This window comes from Vipera berus (genome assembly GCF_964194415.1).
Source record: "Vipera berus genome assembly, chromosome: 3".
Taxonomy (NCBI): Eukaryota; Metazoa; Chordata; class Lepidosauria; order Squamata; family Viperidae; genus Vipera; species Vipera berus.
The window spans coordinates 119,876,593-119,896,653 of NC_138204.1; the positions used below are offsets into that span (position 1 = coordinate 119,876,593).

Consider the following 20,061-nt stretch of genomic DNA (forward strand, 5'->3'; position numbering starts at 1 on the left):
GGGAGTTGAAGTCCACGAGTCATAAAAGAGCCAAGGTTGCCTGCCCCTGGGCTAGGTAGACCTAGTTCAGTGGTGGGATTCAATTATGTGAACAACTGGTTCTCTGGGTGGATGCCGCTTCCGGAAGTCCATTCTGGGCCTGGGCAACAAAAAAATTAGCTACCGGTTCTGCTGAAATGGTGCAAAGTGGCTGAATCCCACCACTGACCTAGTTCCCTTAACCGTTCTCTTCAGCACTGAATTCCAAATTACATGAGTCAGCAGCGTGAGGCAATTTTAAAATGGTGAATGCAATTTAGTTGCAGGAAGAAAAAATGAATTGTTAAATAATGGGAAATTTAAATTTATTTTCCATTTCTTGTCCTTATAGTAAAATTTGTGAGCACCCACATTAAAAAGGATTTAAACAAACTGAAAATAGATTCAAGGAAGTAAAAGGATGATCAGACAAATATAAATATGAACAGATATTCAAAAGATTAGGCATGTTTAGGCTGGGAGAAATAAATATTTGTTCTGTTTTGTGACTTTTGGCAATCAAAATAATCATGAGATTGTTAATGTAAGAAGAAAAAAATAATATAGCACTTTTCAAGCACCCCAATGGTATAACCAAAAAAATTTATAGAAATAAAGAAAATGTAGAAAAATGTCAAAATGTAGGGCATACAATAATAGATTTAATTTTTAAGAAGGCAGAGTCTGAATGTTACAAAGCATTTTCTGACACCAACAATGATTTGACAATGGATCCATCTGCCTACAAATGTGATCAACTTTCCTTTCTTGGATGTGCTCAGAGGCAAAACTAGATTGCAGTCTCCCTAGAAATTTTTAATTTGGACTCTAGTATTCAACAGGGATCATGAATGGTAGCCAAAATTTGCTAAATCTATGGTTCTATGGCCTTGGATATTTACCAATTCTAGGGGTTTTTGATTATATAATCATTAGGCTTGATATCATAATCATAAAGCCCATAAAGATTCTATAATCATAAAGCTCATGACTACAGGTATTTTAACTTTGTATGATCACTGCACTTTTAAATGGAATAACAGCACAAGTATCATTACAAACTGTTTTATTTAAATACACCTATAACTTACATATCACAAGTATAAGACTCTTCTCTAAATAGAGTGGTATTAGCAATATCCAGGCTACCAGAGTAAGGGAATGGTAGCATGGTATAATGAAATGCATGAGATCTTAGAATCTACATCAGTATATGAATGGCATGCATCGAAGGCATAACCTGGGATTGTGTACAGGAACATCTGCACAGTATTTGGGTTAGATCCTCCCAGGTTCAGATGGGAGATCCCACAGAAGGTCGTGGAGAATAAGAAAATCCTGTGGGACTTTCCGATCCAGACAGACAGGAAGGCACTTGTCAATCAACCATTGTGGTAGTAGACAAGGAGCAGAAGACAGCAGTGGTGATATAGTAAATGTAGCAGTGCCAAATAACACCAACATTATGAAGAAGGAATATAAGAAGTTGGAGAAGTACGTGAATGAAGGAAGAACTGGAGAGGATGTGGAAAGTAAAGGCCAAGGTGGTCCTAATGATGGTAGGAACATTTTGGGCTGTGACTCATAAGCTGGGAGAGTGGCTCCAACAGATCCCAGGAACAACATCAGAGCTCTATGTCCAAAGTTAGAGTCCAATGTTACAAACATCTAAGCTACTGTGCAAAACTTTACAAATACCAGACCTCTGGTAGAGGTCCTGAGACCACCCACAGGGTTGAGAAGGATTTTTTTTTATATAATGAAAGAAAGGCTAACATAAATGCAAAAGTACTGTATTACCCAGGTTATATCTTTGTTCTAGCAAATATTTTGAGACTGTAAAATACGAGACATTTTTACTTGTCTAAATTAACACTTGGACTCAGAAATTGGTAGTCAAACCTTGAGGTAATATGTATCAGTACATTCCTAAAAGCATTGTGACACACACACACACACCCCATTTGGGTATGTATCATTCAAAATTGTATCAGTACTTTATGCAAGAATTCAAATGCTGCCACAGAATAATATGTTGAAACTGAGTTAAAAACCTACGATCTATTTAAATTCAATAAGGGTCAGATTAAAATTTTGAACTTCACGCAAACACTAACCTCTTAGACACAAGAACTTCTGTAATAAAATTAATATGACAACATAACTGATCTTATGTTAAAACAATATGGAAGTTCTTAAAAAAAGAAACTTACCTTGATATTACACTTAGTTGGACCATTTCCTGAGAAAGCAATGTTTAATGACTCAAATATTGTGAAGAAATACAATTTTAGATGTTAGAAAAGTAAAATAGAATGTAATCTACTTTGGAGTAAACATGTGTAGGAGTGAGCTGTCTTGTAGAGGAAGCTGTTATATTTACCTTCCCGTTATTTTCCACTTGAGGATGCAAACTGCTTTCTCCATCGCTTGAAAGAGGGACCTCAGTTTTTTCACCACAAAGCATATTCTCTGCAATATGAATGTTTGGTGCCAGGAAGGTAAATTCATTCTTCCTGGATTCTGAGGAGAGGCAAAGCTGGTAGGAATAAGGCAGAGTCCCATCTTGAAAATTGGGTGGAAATATCATCCCAGCTGTGGAATGGGAAACGGGAGCAAAACATGGTAAGAAACTGGACTTTCCTGACTGCCGGAGTTTGATGGCAATGGCCAGAATCACTGACAAGAGGAATAAAAATGACATCACAGCTAAGGCCACCACCAAATAGAACTGCAGGTCCGACTGATCCTCTGAGCTGTTCATCTGGCTTTTCATCTCCGGAAGGGCCTCCTGGAAGTTCTCAGCAAGCACCAGGTTCAGAGTGACAGAGGCCGAGAGGGGCGGCCGTCCATTATCCTTCACCAGAAGGACCAGTCTCTGTTTCACGGCATCTCTCTCCATAAAGGTTCTTGCTGTCCTGATCTCACCCGTGTGGGAGCCAACAGTGAAGAGGGCCGATTCTGTGGCTTGGATCAGCTGGTAAGAGAGCCAGGCGTTGTGTCCGGAATCAGCATCCACAGCTACCACTTTTGTTACCAGATAATCTGCCTCGGCTGAACGAGGGACCATCTCAAAGAGGGCAGAGTCCTTGGAGTCTGGTGAAGGGGACAGGATTTGAGGGCTGTTATCATTCCGATCCAGGATAAACACCCTGACTGTGACGTTGCTGCTGAGAGAGGGACTCCCGCCATCTTGGGCCTTCACCTGCAGCTGGAATTCCCTGAACTGCTCATAGTCAAAGGACCGCTGGGCGTAGATGGTGCCGGTCTCAGAATGAATGGAGATATACGAGGAGATGGGAAGTTCTTCTATGTTGCTGGTGAGGATTGAATATGTGATGTGTGAGTTTTGATCCACATCCGGATCAAAGGCTTGAATCTGGAAGATGGAGGCACCAGAAGGATTGTTCTCTGGCACGTAGATGCTGTAGGACGCTTTCTCAAAAGCAGGGGCATTGTCATTGATATCAGAGATCTGCAGCAAGATGGTTTTGTGTGTGCTCAATGGGGGGGTTCCTTTGTCAGTGGCTGTGATTGTAATATTATACTGAGATGCTTTTTCTCTGTCTAGAGGTTTATCTGTCAAGAGAGTGTAGTAGTTGTCAGATGATGGAAGAATCTTGAATGGCAAGTCATCTTCTAAATAACAAATAACCTTTCCATTATTATCCATGTCTTTGTCATTGGTTTTAATTAGAGCAATAACTGTCCCAGTCTGAGAATCTTCCAGAATTGAATTAAAAAGGGATGCGAACATCATTTCTGGCACATTATCATTTTCATCAAGGATTTTTACTTCTACTTTACAATGGGTCATTGATCCACCTCCATCTTTTGCTGCTACAGTCATCACATATTTTCTGGCTTCCTCAAAATCCAATGGTTCCAGAAGAGAAATCATTCCACTGGTTGAATCTAGGCTGAATTTCTTATTTGCACTCAGCGGTATATTCCTGAAATAATATCTGATTTGTGCATTTGAACCTTCATCTTTATCCAAAGCTACAAGTTGCAGCACCGGGAATCCAGCTGGTAGGTTTTCCCTCAGACTGACTGTGTAGATTTCTTGGGTGAATGTAGGTAGATTGTCATTGGCATCAGTGACATTGATCGATATTTGGACTGTTCCAGTTTTTCTGGGTTTCCCCCCATCCAGGGCAGTAAGTGTTAGCTGAAGGGTTGGTTCACTCTCGCGATCGAGTGGCTTTTGCAGTACTAAATCTGCAAACTTATTTCCATCTTGACTCTCTTTCACATCCAAAGTAAAGTAAGGATTGGTGCTAAGATGGTAATTCTGTAAAGCGTTTGTGCCAATATCCGGATCTTTGGCATTCCCAAGAGGGAACCTGGTGCCTATTTGTGTTGTTTCAATTATCTCCAACTGGATAGTGCTACTGAGAAACTGTGGTGAATTATCATTAATGTCTTGTATCTCTATTTGTAGATGGTAAATATTTAATGGGTTTTCAATGACCACCTTAAAATTAAGAACACATAGTGGGGTTGTGCCACATATTTCTTCCCTGTCTATCCTGTCATTCACACAGAGGTTTCCATTTTCTGCACTGATTTTAAAATACTGCACCTCGTCCAGGGAGATGGCATGCATTTTGCGACTTGCTAGTTCTCTCAGGCTCAGTCCTAGATCCTTTGCAAGATTCCCCACTATAGAACCTTTTGACATCTCCTCGGGGACTGAATAATGAATCTGTTCCGAGACGGCCCGGTAGGAAACCGACAAGAGTAAGAGCGATAGTACTTGCCTTCGGATTGCTCTGCCATTCCCTCCTTGCCCTCGCTCCATCCCCTCTGCGATAAAGCTGGCTGCCTCAAAATCTCATCGGAATGCAGAATAGTAAGAAACACTCTCCTTTCTTCTTAATTTCTGGGGACCAGCCCTTTTCGCAAGGCTGCTTTGCATTTGTTGCTGTTTCCCCTGCCTTTAACGAAATGCCGGAATCCTCCTTTGGGAAGCCTCTGTTTAGCAGCTCTTCTCCATTCTCTTCGGCCTCCCCGTTGGCTAACAGCGACACCCTGAGGCCAGAGGGGAAACTGCAAGGTATTCTATTCCGCAAGTAATTAAAAAAGTGCTTGGATGTGACGCTTTTTTAAGGTGTTCAGCATAAATGTTGTGTGAACTGAAAACTGCAACAGAATTTTGGAAGAGTTGGCTTTGTAGTTTTTTTGTCTTCCTCACGCTGGAATACATAGCTCTTTCAATGAACTTTCATTCATTGAGCTACTAATATCATGGTGTACAATGCGAAGTTAATACTTGTTCACTTAAGAATTCACTCCACTAGAACTGGCCTCAGGATAATAAACACATAACTGGAGATTGAGTGTTTTATGCATCTTAAATACTACTATTACCTACCCTATGGTACACAGGCTAGACTCAATAAATGGGGTGACAGTGACACTTAAAATATATCTTATAGTTCTTACTGCATTTTTACTCTGCTTCTTTGATATTTACTGCCCCTACGATGAACACTGTCTATAGTTTGTGTATATCTAAAAATAAAGGTACAAGGTGTTTGATCTCAGAATTTAGTTTATCCTGAACCATATCATGGCACCATAGGAAAACTACTAAATGTCAATTATCTATTTCTTTTATTTTCTTTTATGTAGGCAATAGTTTTACTAACAAGAGGAAGAAGGAGCTGGAGTGAAAGATGTGCTCCAGCGCTCTGAAAATACTGGCTGATTTTAAGCATTAGACAAATGTTCTTAGCAATAATGTAACTTTCTGAATAGTCTGTGTGGTCTGCCCATGACAGTTGCTGACAAATCTGGAAAGTCATTTAAATCATGTAACAACATTCTTGACTACAATGGCAAGCAATATAATATTAGAATATAGTTATCATCTATGAAATCATCCAGGATTTGAAAATGTAATTGTTTTAAAGTCTTTTTTACATCCTTTCACTTCTCTAATATTTCTAGTAATGTTTTTTTTCTAATTTCTCTTACGTCATTTTGTCTTTTATTATTTAATCTGTATATAATCAATATACCAGCAAAAAAGTAGGATCTGACACAAAACCTTTTTCACTGGTAAATAATTTAGTGGATTTTATATGCAGTATCCTAAAACTGTCCTCCATTTTTAAAATGCGGAAACCCACAACTGCGACAAGCAACCCAGTTGCAAATGTTATGTTACAATTAATATGGGTCTTTGGCAAAAATCTGATGTCAGGAGTAGATTCTACCATTTTTTTCTCAGGACTATTGAGGGTGTGACAATAAGATACTGCTTTTCCTTTTTAAAAAATAATGTGTTGTTAAATGTAAAGAGAAAACGAGGAACTGGAATTTCATTTTTTACATTTAGACTTCTAAAGTGTAAGATGCTTTGACAGATTAATCAACAGTGTGGAATATGTTTGGAGGAAAGGAAAGTAATGAGCCTTTTCAAAAAGCCCAAGTTGTTTTTCATTATCTCTCTCAGGAGTAAGGCACATACATTTAACATGGCGTGTGTGGGTTATTTGTATCTCTCTTTATTTGCAAGAAAGTTTTTCCTGTGCGCATCAAAAATTATTTTATAATTAAAACGTAATTAGTTTAATTTATTAAAATAAATACATAGAGGGTAGAAATGATTTTAGATGAATTATAGTCACATAGTCACAATGGAAAACAAAATGGGATTTCATATTAGCTTCATCTTGTAAAAATGTCTCACACAAAATATTGGCATCCATTATTGAGACATTTCATGTGTATCAAAAAAGGTGAACCATGAGTGCTTCAAACGCTCTCTATTAATTACTGTTACAAGATTTGCTACTGAAGAATCACTAAAAAGTCATTTTATACACACACACACACACACACAGATATATATATATATATATATATATATATATATATATATATATATATATATATATATATATATATATATATATATATATATATATATATATATATATATATATATATATATATATATATATATATATATATATATATATATATATATATATATATATATATATGTTAAGTGTTTGTTAAGTATTTTTAGAATACCTTGCTAGGCCCCAAACACGAGGCAAATCTTATTGCCTGTTTCAGCCTAACCTAAGGCCATCCGAAGGCTGTAGTCACACAGTGACAGCTCATATTTGTGTAATTTCTTTATATTTGAGGTTATTGCTACTTAATCTCACTCAAAATATTTACAAATGATTGAAGTTTAGCCATTTACTTTCCTTTCACTAGAAAGATCTATGGAAAAAACCTGATCAATTCTTATCTGGTTTCAGTCATACTTACAAAACAACATATTTATGACAGCATAAAGTGCCCAGAATTGCTTGACAGTGAGATGGGTAGCAGATAAACTAAATAAATAAATTCGCTCATTACAACAGTTCATTTAGTGACTGTTCGAAGTTACAACACCACTGAGAAATGTAATTTATAATCATTTTTCATAGATACAACCATTATAGCATCACTATGGTCACATGATCAAAATTCAGATATTTGGCAACTGACTCATAAGACAATTGTAATCCCCCAGGGTCATGTGATCACCTTTTGCGACCTTCTGATAAGCAATGTCAATGGGGAAGCCAGATTCACGTAACAACAGTTTTACTAATGTAACAACTCTTACCATTTGTGACAAGAAAGGTCATAAAATGCAGAAAAATTCACATAAAAACTTTCTCACTAAGCAACAGAAATGTTGGGCTTAGTTGTGGCCATAACTGAAGGATTACGTGAATACAATAAAGTAGATTTCCTTATTTTTACACAGAAATCAAAGTTTTTATAGAATCTTTTAACACTTTCAATTTCATTAACAAGATATGTAAAGTTGGTACTCTTCAAAGGAAAACTCACCAAGTTAGTTTTCTCCATCTCAGAAATTAGGACATTGGCTCCATTAGTAGGCAGAAGAACATCAGAATTTTGGTTGCATGAAATATATTCAGCAGTTTGAACTTTGGGAGTTGGAAAAGTAATTTCATGTATCTTGGACTCGGAGGATAAACACAGCTGATAGGAATAAGGAATAGTTCCTTCCTCATAATTTGGTGGGAATATAATGGCATTGCTGGAATGGGGAATGGGAGCAAAGCACGGGAGAAATTTCAGGTTCCCCGACTGTCGAAGTTTCATCATAATGACTAGAGTTACAGTCAAGAGGAACAAAAAGGAGATCAAAGTTAAGGCCAGGACGAGGTAGAACTGGAGCTCAGACTGTTGCTCTGAATCGGTGGTTTGGTTATTTATTTCTGGCAGTGCCTCTTGGAAGTTTTCAGCAAAAATCAGATTGAGACTGACTGTAGCAGACAGAGGGGGCTGCCCGTTATCCTTCACTAAGACCACCAGCTTCTGCTTCAGGGCATCCCTTTCCAGAAACGTCCGCAGTGTCCTGATTTCACCACTGTGGGCACCAATTGTGAAGAGTCCTGGCTCAGTGGCTTGCAGTAGGTGATAGGAGAGCCAGGCATTGTGCCCAGAGTCGGCATCCACAGCCACCACCTTTGTAACCAGGTACCCCATCTCTGCCGAGCGAGGCACCATCTCAAAGGAGGCTGAGCCCTCCGCTCCTGGAGAAGGATACAGAATTTGAGGGCTTTGGTCATTTTGGTCCAGGATGAACACCTTCAGTGTGGCATTGCTGCTGAGCGGCGGGGAGCCGCCATCTTCAGCCCTCACCTGTACCTCAAACTCTCTGAGTTGCTCATAGTCAAAAGACCTCTGAGAATAGAGGGTGCCACTTTCTGAGTTAATGGAGAGGTAAGACGGGAGAGGTAGCGCCTCTATTTTGCTAGTCAGGATGGAGAAGGTGATCCTAGCATTGCGACCAAGATCGGGGTCTACAGCTTTGATGCTGAAGATGGAGGAGCTAGCAGGATTGTTCTCTGCCACGTAGACACTGTATGAGGATTTCTCAAAGGCAGGGGCATTATCGTTGATATCCGAAATCTCCAGTGAGATTGTTTTCTGTGTAGAAAGAGGGGGCGTACCGTTGTCTGTGGCTATGATTGTGAGATTGTACCCTGGGGTGCTTTCTCTGTCTAAGGGACCATTCGTCAGCAGCTTATAGTACTTATTAGCTGCTGCTATTATTTTGAATGGGGAAGCATTCTCTAAATGGCAATTGACCTCCCCGTTATCCCCCGAATCTCTATCATTTGTATTGATGAGGGCTACCAATGTTCCTATTGGAGAGTTTTCAGGAATTTCTCTGGATGAGGAGGCAAAAATCACTTCTGGGGCATTGTCATTTACATCTAATAGCTTTATTTCAACATTACAGTGTGCTACTAATCCACCTCCATCCCTTGCTTCTACTGCTATGGTATACTTCTCTGTTTCCTCAAAATCTAGCTCTTCGTGAATTGATATAAATCCCTGCTCTGAATCCAAGTCAAATTTCCGATGAGTGTTATCGGCAATATTTCTATAGAAATAGTTGATCTGGCCATTGGAACCCTCATCCTTGTCTGTGGCTTTGACTTGTATTACAGTAGATCCCTTTGGAGCATTCTCTTTGAGGCTGATTTTATACACTTTTTGACTGAAGACAGGTGGGTTGTCATTAGCATCTATGACTGTAATCTGTATTTTGGCTGTTCCAGTTTTTGCAGGGTTTCCTCCATCAAGAGCACTAAGGGTTAAACTAACAGTACTTTCACTTTCACGATCCAACTGTTTTTCCAGCACTAATTCTGCATATTTGTTTGCTGAGTCATGTTTACTAATATCAAGAGTAAAATATTGGTTATTTGTTAAATGATAGTCCTGGAGGGAATTTGTTCCAATATCAGGATCTTCTGCTTGTTCAAGAAGAAATGTGGCTCCTGGTAAAGTGGATTCAATTATCTCTAACTTGATGTCACCATTTAAGAAATGTGGTGCATTATCATTAATATCCTGGATCTCTACTGTTATATAAAAGATGTCCATGGGGTTTGCACTCACCACTTCAAAACTGATGGGGCAGACTGCAGTTTCCCCACAGATTTCTTCTCGGTCAATCCTGTCCTTTACATACAGATTCCCATTTTCAGCATTAATGGAGAAGTATTGCTTTTTGCCTAAAGAAAGGATATGCAGGTTGCGATTTCCCACTTCTGCAGTACTCAGCTTCAGATCCTTGGCAAGATTCCCCACAACGGAACCCTTTCCCATTTCCTCTGGGATTGAATAGCGAACGTGCTCCGAGACAGTCTGGCAGACGAAAGACAATAAGAAGAGGAGACGTACTTGCCTTTTTACAGATCTGCTCTTTGCTTTGCTCCTGCCGTCCATCCCACCTGCGGTGAAAAGGGCTTTGTGCGATCCAGTAAGCTGAGGAGTTTAAATTCCCATTGGCAGGAAAGCAGCAAGAGGGTCCTGGGATTCTCCTGAGTTTTATCTACAGTGCAGGGATTTTCTTTTCTCTGCCATGGTGTTTGAGTGTCCCTCAGTCCTGCTCTTTGACTACTCTGCGCTCGGTGACTGGATAGTCAGAAGGCAGGAAGCCCATCAGATTCCCAGCTGCTTTGTGGCAACTACGTTGGCCAACAGCGGCACTCTGAGTCTCCGATGCAGAACTGCAAGAAGCATCTTAAAGAAATAACTTTGCTTTTTTCTATTTTGCTGATGATTTTGTGTGGTTTGGAAGGAGTGCTTCAATAGATTGCTAAGTAATATCTTTCTTGTGTCCTTTTTCAATATTAGAAGCAATAATTTATCTTACAGAAAATTTCAGGAAGGAAAATCTTTCCACAATTTTTTCCTGTATCACTCATAGGTTTTCTGCAATCAAAGCAAAGTGTTTTCAAGTTTCTGAATGCTCCAGAAAGGGATCAAGAAGTCAGAAAAGCTGTTGCAACACAATCCACATTGTGCTGTAAGCCATAGAGAGTCAATAGAACAAAAATAATACCCCTCAAGCAAAAATGCCCAGTCAAAGGCAGAATTTTAATAATAATAGCATGATCCACATGACACAAAGCAAAGTGTGTTGTAAGCCATACAGAGTCACTTGGCTAATAATTAGTGAGCAATACACAGAAAAGTGGAGCTGAGTAAAAAGCATGGTGGTGTGGTGGCAATAAATGTGTGATTTCTTTGAAACTGAATCTTCAAATATATACTGTAAATGGATATGTGTGATATCAGAAAACTACTTATAAATATGCAAGTCTTTGAGATACATATGTTCCCTGTGTGAGAATATGTTTAAAATAAACATTTGAAAATATATAGTATGGCTCCCAGAAGGGTTTGGCATCATGATATAGAATAGAATTACTCAGGTTTTTCTGCATACCTTCAACAGAACAAAAGTAACACCCCTCAAGAAAAAATGCCCAGTCAAAGGCAGAATTTTAATAAATAAATAAATAAATAAATAAATAAATAAATAAATAATAATAATAATAATAATAATAATAATAATAATAATAATAATAATAATATGATCTTGTTGTTGTCTAGTTACTTCCTTTCTCGTACAGTCGGGAGGATAATCAGGGCTTTGAAATTTTTAAGAAATTCTTCTGATTTTTTTTTAAAGATTCTTCAAAGAGATCCCTTAAGTGCCTAACTCTTCTTCTACGCATTGTTACAATGATGTACAAGAAATAAAATTTTATTCACTTCTTCTGGAAAATGACAGCTACTTACTGAAATTGAAAAGTACATTCGAAGAATATTTAAAGCTAAGTCCTATACAGGCCAACAAAGACCTAATCCTTTCAAAAGTTATTACTAAATTGTCATTTTTAATGCGATAGTGTGGAGAGTAATAATATTAACCATATGTAATTAATGTAATTTTTATGACAACCAAATTTAAATCTAATTTGGTTTTGCTTCACTTTGCCTCCTTTTTGAAAATTGCCCTGTAACTTGCCTTCCAAAAGTGAGACACAGAGCTCAGCTCGGAAATGCTGGCCCACCTTGGTTTGTCTGGATTGCATAGGGCAGGAGTGTCAAACTGCAGTTTCATCATACTGAAGCCACCCCCGCCCCATTGTCGGCAATGCAAAAAGAGTCGCAATATGTCGCGACATGTCACGTGACGAGGCAAGTTTGACACCCATGGTATAGGGTCTCCTGCTCAAGCAAGGGGTTGACTAGAAGTCCACCAAGCTCACTTCTAACCCTTATTCTCAAGAGTTGGAATTCCAATATTTAATTCTTCATGGATCATGCTACCGAAGTCTCTTTGTTGCAACTTCACAAAAAGAGTAACTGTGCTAATTTAAATCCATCTGAGTATGAAATCTTGAATGATCACACTTTTAATGCCCTGTTGTAATTTTATGATAAACTAATACAGGTCTGAGGGACGTGGTGGCTCAGTGGGTTAGGACGCTGAGCTTGTCGACCAGATGGTCGGCAGTTTGGCGGGTCGAATCCCGAGTGCCGCGTAACAGAGTGAGCGCCTGTTACTCGTCCCAGCTTCTGCCAACCTAGAAGTTCAAAAGCACGTAAAAATGCAAGTAGAAAAATAGGGACCACTATGGTGGGAAGGTAACAGCGTTCCGTGCGTTTTTGGTGTCTAGTCATGCCGGCCACATGACCACGGAGACGTCCTCGGACAAGCGCTGGCTCTTCGGCTTCGAAACGGAGATGAGCACCGGCCCCTAGAGTTGGAAACGACTAGCACACATGTGCGGGGGAACCTTTACCTTTACCTAATATAGATGTCTCCTGTTTCTCAGCCTACAGTTTCATGTCATAAAAAAACTGACACTTCATTTGCAGTTTTTGTGGAAACACTTCAAAAAATTTCTTATCATTTTCTCCTTCTGGATATTTTTACCTTCCCTGTAAAGCCTGCAGCTGTATGATATTCTGGGAGTCTTCCATCCAAGTATTAATCTAACCTTGCTTGGCTTTGGAGGGATCAGTCAAGCTCAACCAAGATTAACTTGGTAAGTGCTGCCACCTAGGCTTTTGATGATGCTATTAGTGCTCTGCTGAATATTTGTTACTATTCTTATTGACTACGGTCATTCAACCTGATAAAAGAGAATTTGCTGGCTTTGGAAATTTATTTAGAACAAGAGAATTCCACTGAAATTCTTATTGGTGGAATACAATGTTTCATATTCATTCAATTACAAGATGCTCACAAAGTGTAGAGTCTGATTATTCAACTATCATCTCTGAATGATATGTGAGTAAACAAGTGTGATATGGTAACAAAAAGACAACTAAAAGTATGAAGAGAAATAAAATGTTTATCCTTAGTTGTATAATTAATGCCTGGTTTTGTGACTTTAGGTAATTAGCAACATTATTAGAATGTACCATTAAGATGAGAAGGAAAATAATAGCACTTTTCAAATCCTTGAAAGAATGTAATATAGAACAGAAGGTCAAGATCTTTCCTCCGCCACGTGGTAACAAGTTTTAAGAAAGCCCTTACAAGTGGATTTTAGAAGGAACTTTTCAACAGTATCAGTGGTTTGATAGTGGAACCAATTATATAGAGATATGGTTGGTGCCCTTTCCTTGGCTATGGTGGCCAAATTGTGATTCTGTGATCTTCTATTATCATAAATCATGGCTACACACCTACTAACTTTGGATGAGTGGTTCACTTTTGAAGGGAATATCAACAGGACCTTCTGTTTAAAAAATCCATTTAATCTAACCTGTAGTTCTTTTATTAAGTTTATTCACATATAAATTACTTCTCTTAGATGCTGTGGTATAATCACTATCTATATCCAGTATATAGCCTAAAGAAATGATACTTGCAACAACAACAACAAAAACATCCAGAAAGTAATACAACCTGAGCACTTAGGGATTTCTCAAAATCAAATTAATTAACATAGATTTCCGTAAATATGAAATATTTAATATGATCTATATAGATCAGGGATGTCAAACAGCTGGCTCGCGGGCCGGATGCATCATCGTGAAACTGTGCCAACCCCATTGCCAGCAATGGAAAAAAAGTCACAATACGTTGTGACACATCACGTGATGTTGCGAGCTTGACACCCACGATATAGATTATTGAAGAGTTGTTTATCCATATAATGGAGGAACACTTAATATAAAGGCAAAAATAAATTATTACCAGGTGAATCTCATTGATTCAGTAATATTTTCATACCATAAAAAGCAAATATACTATATACTCTTATCTAAACACTTGACGCGGTGGCTCAGTGGGTTAGGACGCTGAGCTTGTCGATCAGAAGATCGGCAGTTTGGTGGGTCGAATCCCGAGTGCCGCGTAGCAGAGTGAGCGCCTGTTACTCATCCCAGCTTCTGCCAACCTAGCAGTTCGAAAGCACATAAAAATGCAAGTAGAAAAATAGGGACCACTACGGTGGGAAAGTAACAGCGTTCCGTGCGCCTTTGGCGTCTAGTCATGCCGGCCACATGACCACGGAGACGTCCTCGGACAAGCGCTGGCTCTTCGGCTTTGAAATGGAGATGAGCACCGGCCCCTAGAGTTGGAAACGATTAGCACGCATGTGCGGGGGAACCTTTACCTTTACCTTTAAACACTTGACATGTAATATTAGATAAGTGTGTATGAGACTGAAAAGGGAATACTTTCTGACAGAGAACTGATTACCTAATATCAGTCAAACACTGATGTCTAAGTGAAGAGTACCATATCTCTTGGTATTGGCATAATCCTAAAATCATTATGCGATAAGGGAATTAGCATACTGCTTTAGCATAATTCAGGACATCTTTGCAAGAATAATTCAGATACATTGCAATAAGCACAAAGGGTACAATGTAAGTAAAACCTAAGTAAAATAGGGCCATACGTAAATTAAGGCCAATTTAAAATCTTCAAATTCATGGAAAAGTCATTACCTAGACATAAGAAATTTATTTTAGTATAAAATACTTTTTAAAAAGGAACTTACCTTGCTATTGCTCTCAGTTGGACAATTCAGATTAATTATCCCACATTCTGAGCAAAAGACATGTTTAAATTGCTTGCCAGAAGAAATATTACCAAATATCTAATTCATTAGGTTTATCTTGGGAAGTCCACTATAGCCTAATCAGGCAGCCAAAATGATAAACTCACTGATACTGAATACAGAATGGCAAACTAGCTCTACCTCCTTTCCTAAGCATTTTCTCTTAAACATCTCTGTCCCTATGTGGAAACTAGCAAGCTACATGAAATATCTAACTTTACCTATATTTAGCAGCTTTGTCATGCTGGCCCATTGTGATGACTACTGCTATCCTGGAAGCGAAATTCAGAAGAATCCCTTATAATGACCAATACTTGTGGATCAAACACAGTGGAAGCCCTAAGCCGGGTTCTCCAACTCCCGGTCTGTAGACCAGTACCGGCGCGCGGCATGCCAGCAACCCGTCTGCACAAACAAGCAAAGCCTCATCTGCAAGATGCAGGCAGCACACAAAATCATGCACCCTGCGGTCCCTGGAGAAACCTCTCTCCACGGAACCGGGCCCTGGTTTCCAAAAAGTTGGGGACCTCTGCCCTAAGCCATACTTTATTATATTGCCTCTTGCACAGAAATATTAGGAAGAGGTTTATGGTATTTCTTTTAGTGAACTAATTAAGATGCATGCATTTTTTATGTTCAACTACTGCTGGCGGAATAGTATAATCTTACATCTCCAGGAGGGAACAGATTCTTCTTTGCTACTGGAAACTGAGAAGCAAATGTAAAACCAGAACCAAACTACAACATGCGTAAAAAAAAAGCATCTTCTTTCTCTCTCTTTTCCTTTCTTTTTAATAGGTTTATTTTTACTGCATTTTGCACTATAAATAACAAAAATGATTTTTTTTTAAAAAAAAATGAATGTTACTGATCAGAATGATAAAAAAAGAATGGAATTAGCTTCTGAATAACAGGTGTACTCTAGGGGACAGATCTATGGCGTTTGCATTTAATTGATATTTACCTTCTCGTTGTTTTCCACTTGAGGATGCAAACTGCTTTCTCCATCGCTTGAAAGAGGGACCTCAGTTTTTTCACCACAAAGCATATTCTCTGCAATATGAATGTTTGGTGCCAGGAAGGTAAATTCATTCTTCCTGGATTCTGAGGAGAGGCAAAGCTGGTAGGAATAAGGCAGAGTCCCATCTTGAAAATTGGGTGGAAATATGACCCCAGCTGTGGAATGGGAAACGGGAGCAAAACATGCTAAGAAACTGGACTTTCCTGACTGCCGGAGTTTGATGGCAATGGCCAGAATCACTGAGAAGAGGAATAAAAATGACATCACAGCTAAGGCCACCACCAAATAGAACTGCAGGTCCGACTGATCCTCTGAGCTGTTCATCTGGCTTTTCATCTCCGGAAGGGCCTCCTGGAAGTTCTCAGCAAACACCAGGTTCAGAGTGACAGAGGCCGAGAGGGGTGGCCGTCCATTATCCTTCACCAGAAGGACCAGTCTCTGTTTCACAGCATCTCTCTCCATAAAGGTTCTTGCTGTCCTGATCTCACCCGTATGGGAGCCAACAGTGAAGAGGGCCGGTTCTGTGGCTTGGATCAGCTGGTAGGAGAGCCAGGCGTTGTGTCCGGAATCAGCATCCACGGCCACCACTTTTGTTACCAGATAATCTGCCTCGGCTGAACGAGGAACCATCTCAAACAGGGCAGAGTCCTTGGAGTCTGGTGAAGGGGACAGGATTTGAGGGCTGTTATCATTCCGATCCAGGATAAACACCTTGACTGTGACGTTGCTGCTGAGAGAGGGACTCCCGCCATCTTGGGCCTTCACCTGCAGCTGGAATTCCCTGAACTGCTCATAGTCAAAGGACCGCTGGGCGTAGATGGTGCCGGTCTCAGAATGAATGGAGATATAGGAGGAGATGGGAAGTTCTTCAATGTTGCTGGTCAGGATTGAATATGCGATCTGTGAGTTTTGATCCACATCCGGATCAAAGGCTTGAATCTGGAAGATGGAGGCACCAGAAGGATTGTTCTCTGGCACGTAGATGCTGTAGGACGCTTTCTCAAAAGCAGGGGCATTGTCATTGATATCAGAGATCTGCAGCAAGATGGTTTTGTTTGTGCTTAATGGAGGAGTTCCCTTGTCAGTGGCAGTGATTGTAATATTATACTGAGATGCTTTTTCTCTGTCCAGAGGTCTGTCTGTCAAGAGAGTGTAGTAGTTGTCAGATGATGGAAGAATCTTGAATGGCAAGTCATGTTCTAAATAACAAATGACCTTTCCATTATTATCCATGTCTTTGTCATTGGTTTTAATTAGAGCAATAACTGTTCCAGTCTGAGAATCTTCCAGAATTGAATTAAAAATAGATGCAAACATCATTTCTGGCACATTATCATTTTCATCAAGGATTTTTACTTCTACTTTACAATGGGTCATTGATCCACCTCCATCTTTTGCTGCTACAGTCATCACATATTCTGTGCTTTCCTCAAAATCCAATGGTTCCACAAGAGAAATCATTCCACTGGTTGAATCTAGGCTGAATTTCTTATTTGCACTTGGTGGTATATTGCTGAAATAATACCTTATTTGTGCATTTGAACCTTCATCTTTATCGGAAGCTACCAGTTGCAGCACCGGGAATCCAACTGGTAGGTTTTCCCTCAGACTGACTGTGTAGATTTCTTGGGTGAATATAGGTGGATTATCATTGGCATCCGTGACACTGATCCATAATTGGGCTGTTCCAGTTTTTCTGGGTTTCCCCCCATCCAGGGCAGTAAGTGTTAGCTGAAGGGTTGGTTCACTCTCGCGATCAAGTGGCTTTTGCAGTACTAAATCTGCAAATTTATTTCCATCTTGACTCTCTTTCACATCCAAAGTAAAGTAAGGATTGGTGCTAAGATGGTAATTCTGTAAGGCGTTTGTGCCAATATCCGGATCTTTGGCATTCCCAAGAAGGAACCTGGTGCCTATTTGTGTTGTTTCAATTATCTCCAACTGGATAGTGCTACTGAGAAACTGTGGTGAATTATCATTAATGTCTTGTATCTCTATTTGTAGATGGTAAATATTTAACGGGTTTTCAATGACCACCTTAAAATTAAGAACACATAGTGGGGTTCTGCCGCATATTTCTTCCCTATCTATCCTGTCATTCACACAGAGGTTTCCATTTTCTGCACTGATTCTGAAATATTGCACCTCATCCAGGGAGATGGCATGCACTTTGCGACTTGCTAGTTCTCTGAGGCTCAGTCCTAGATCCTTTGCAAGATTCCCCACTATAGCACCTTTTGACATCTCCTCGGGGACTGAATAATGAATCTGTTCCGAGACGGCCCGGTAGGAAACCGACAAGAGTAAGAGCGATAGTACTTGCCTTCGGATTGCTCTGCCATTCCCTCCTTGCCCTCGCTCCATCTCCTCTGCGATAAAGCTGGCTGCCTCAAAATCTCATCGGAATGCAGAATAGTAAGAAACTCTCTCCTTTCTTCTTAATTTCCTGGGACCAGCCCTTTTCGCAAGGCTGCTTTGCATTTGTTGCTGTTTCCCCTGCCTTTAACGAAATGCCGGAATCCTCCTTTGGGAAGCCTCTGTTTAGCAGCTCTTCTCCATTCTCTTCAGCGTCCCCGTTGGCTAACAGCGACACCCTGAGGCCAGAGGGGAAGCTGCAAGGGATTCTATTCCGCAAGTAATAAAAAAAGTGCTTGGATGTGACCCGTTTTTAAGGTGTTCAGAATAAATGCTGTGTGAACTGAAAACTGCAACAAAGTTTTGGAAGAACTGGCTTTGTAGTTTTTTGGGGGTTTTTTTCTCTTCGCCACGCTGGAATACATAGCTCTTTCAATGAACTTTCATTCATTGAGCTCTTAATATCATGGTGTACAATTTGAAGTTAATACTTGTTAATTCAGTCCACTAGATCTGGCCTCAGGATAATAAACACATAACTGGAGATTGAGTGTTTTATGCATTTTAAATACTCTTACCTACCCTGTGGTACACAGTCTAGACTTAATAAATGAGGTGACAGTGACAAAATATGTCTTATAGTTCTTACTGTATTTTTACTCTGCTTCTTTGATATTTACTGCCCCTATGATGAACACTGAATAGTCTGTGTGGTCTGCCCATGACAGTTGCTGACAGATCTGGAAAGTCATTTAAATCATGTAACAACATTCTTGACTACAATGGCAAGCAATATAATATTAGAATATAGTTTTCATCAATGAAATCATCCAGGATTTGAAAATGTAATTGTTTTAAAGTCTTTTTTTACATCCTTTCACTTCTCTAATATTTCTAGTAATGTTTTTTTCTAATTTCTATTACATCATTTTCTCTTTTATTATTTAATCTGTATATAATCAATATACTAGCAAAAAAGTAGGATCTGACACAAAAACCTTTTCAGTGGTAAATAATTTAGCGGATTTTATATAGCAGTATCGTAAAATTGTCCTCCATTTTTTAAATGCGGAAACCCGCAACTCCAACAATCAACCCAGTTGCAAATGTTATGTTAAAATTAATATTGGTCTTTTGCAAAAATCTGATGTCAAGAGTAGATTCTACCATTTTCTTTTCAGGACTATTGAGGGTGTGACAATAAGAGTGCTTTTCCTTTTTTAAAAATAATGTGTTGTTAAATGTAAAGAGAAAATGAGGAACTGGAATTTCTTTTTTTTAATGTTTAGTCTTCTAAAGTGTAAGCTGCTTTGACAGATTAATCAACAGTGTGGAATATGTTTGGAAGAAAGGAAATCAATGAGCCTTTTCAAAAAGCCCAAGTTGTTTTTCATTATCACTCTCAGGAGCAAAGTACATACATTTAAAATGGCACGTGTGGGTCATTTGTATTTCTCTTTATTTGCAAGAAAGTTTTTCCTGTGCGCATGAAAAATTACTTTATAATTAAAACTTAGTTTAATTTATTAAAATAAATACATAGAGGGTAGAAATGATTTTAGACGAATTATAGTCACAATAGAAAACAAAATGGAATTTCATATTAGCTTCATCTGGTAAAAATGTCTCATACAAAATATTGGCATCCATTATTGAGACATTTCATGTGTATTGAAAAAGGTGAACCGTGAGTGCTTCAAACGCTCTCTATTAATTACTGTTACAAGA

General features: G+C 39.1%; 2 protein-coding genes across 5 annotated transcripts in view; both read right to left on the reverse strand.

Moving 5' to 3' along the window:
* Positions 1–20,061, reverse strand: part of LOC308665430 (protocadherin gamma-C3-like) — a gene marked incomplete at its 5' end in the record, with an annotated part of 208,181 nt that overhangs the window by 117,678 nt on the left and 70,442 nt on the right. Inside the window, one exon of one of the 4 annotated variants that reach the window (XM_081323458.1) lies at positions 2,402–4,822. The exons of the other annotated variants lie outside the window; for them this stretch is intronic. Within the exon in view, the coding sequence (XP_081179584.1) occupies positions 2,402–4,822 (2,421 nt within the window). Of the gene's footprint in view, positions 1–2,401; positions 4,823–20,061 lie in introns of those variants that run through there. 4 annotated transcript variants of the gene reach the window in all.
* On the reverse strand, positions 15,907–18,455 carry LOC308665510 (protocadherin gamma-B5-like; the record flags this gene model as incomplete). Its single annotated transcript, XM_081323571.1, has 1 exon — positions 15,907–18,455. Exon 1 carries the CDS (start codon positions 18,340–18,342, stop codon positions 15,907–15,909), a length of 2,436 nt encoding a protein of 811 aa, XP_081179697.1. The 5' UTR covers positions 18,343–18,455.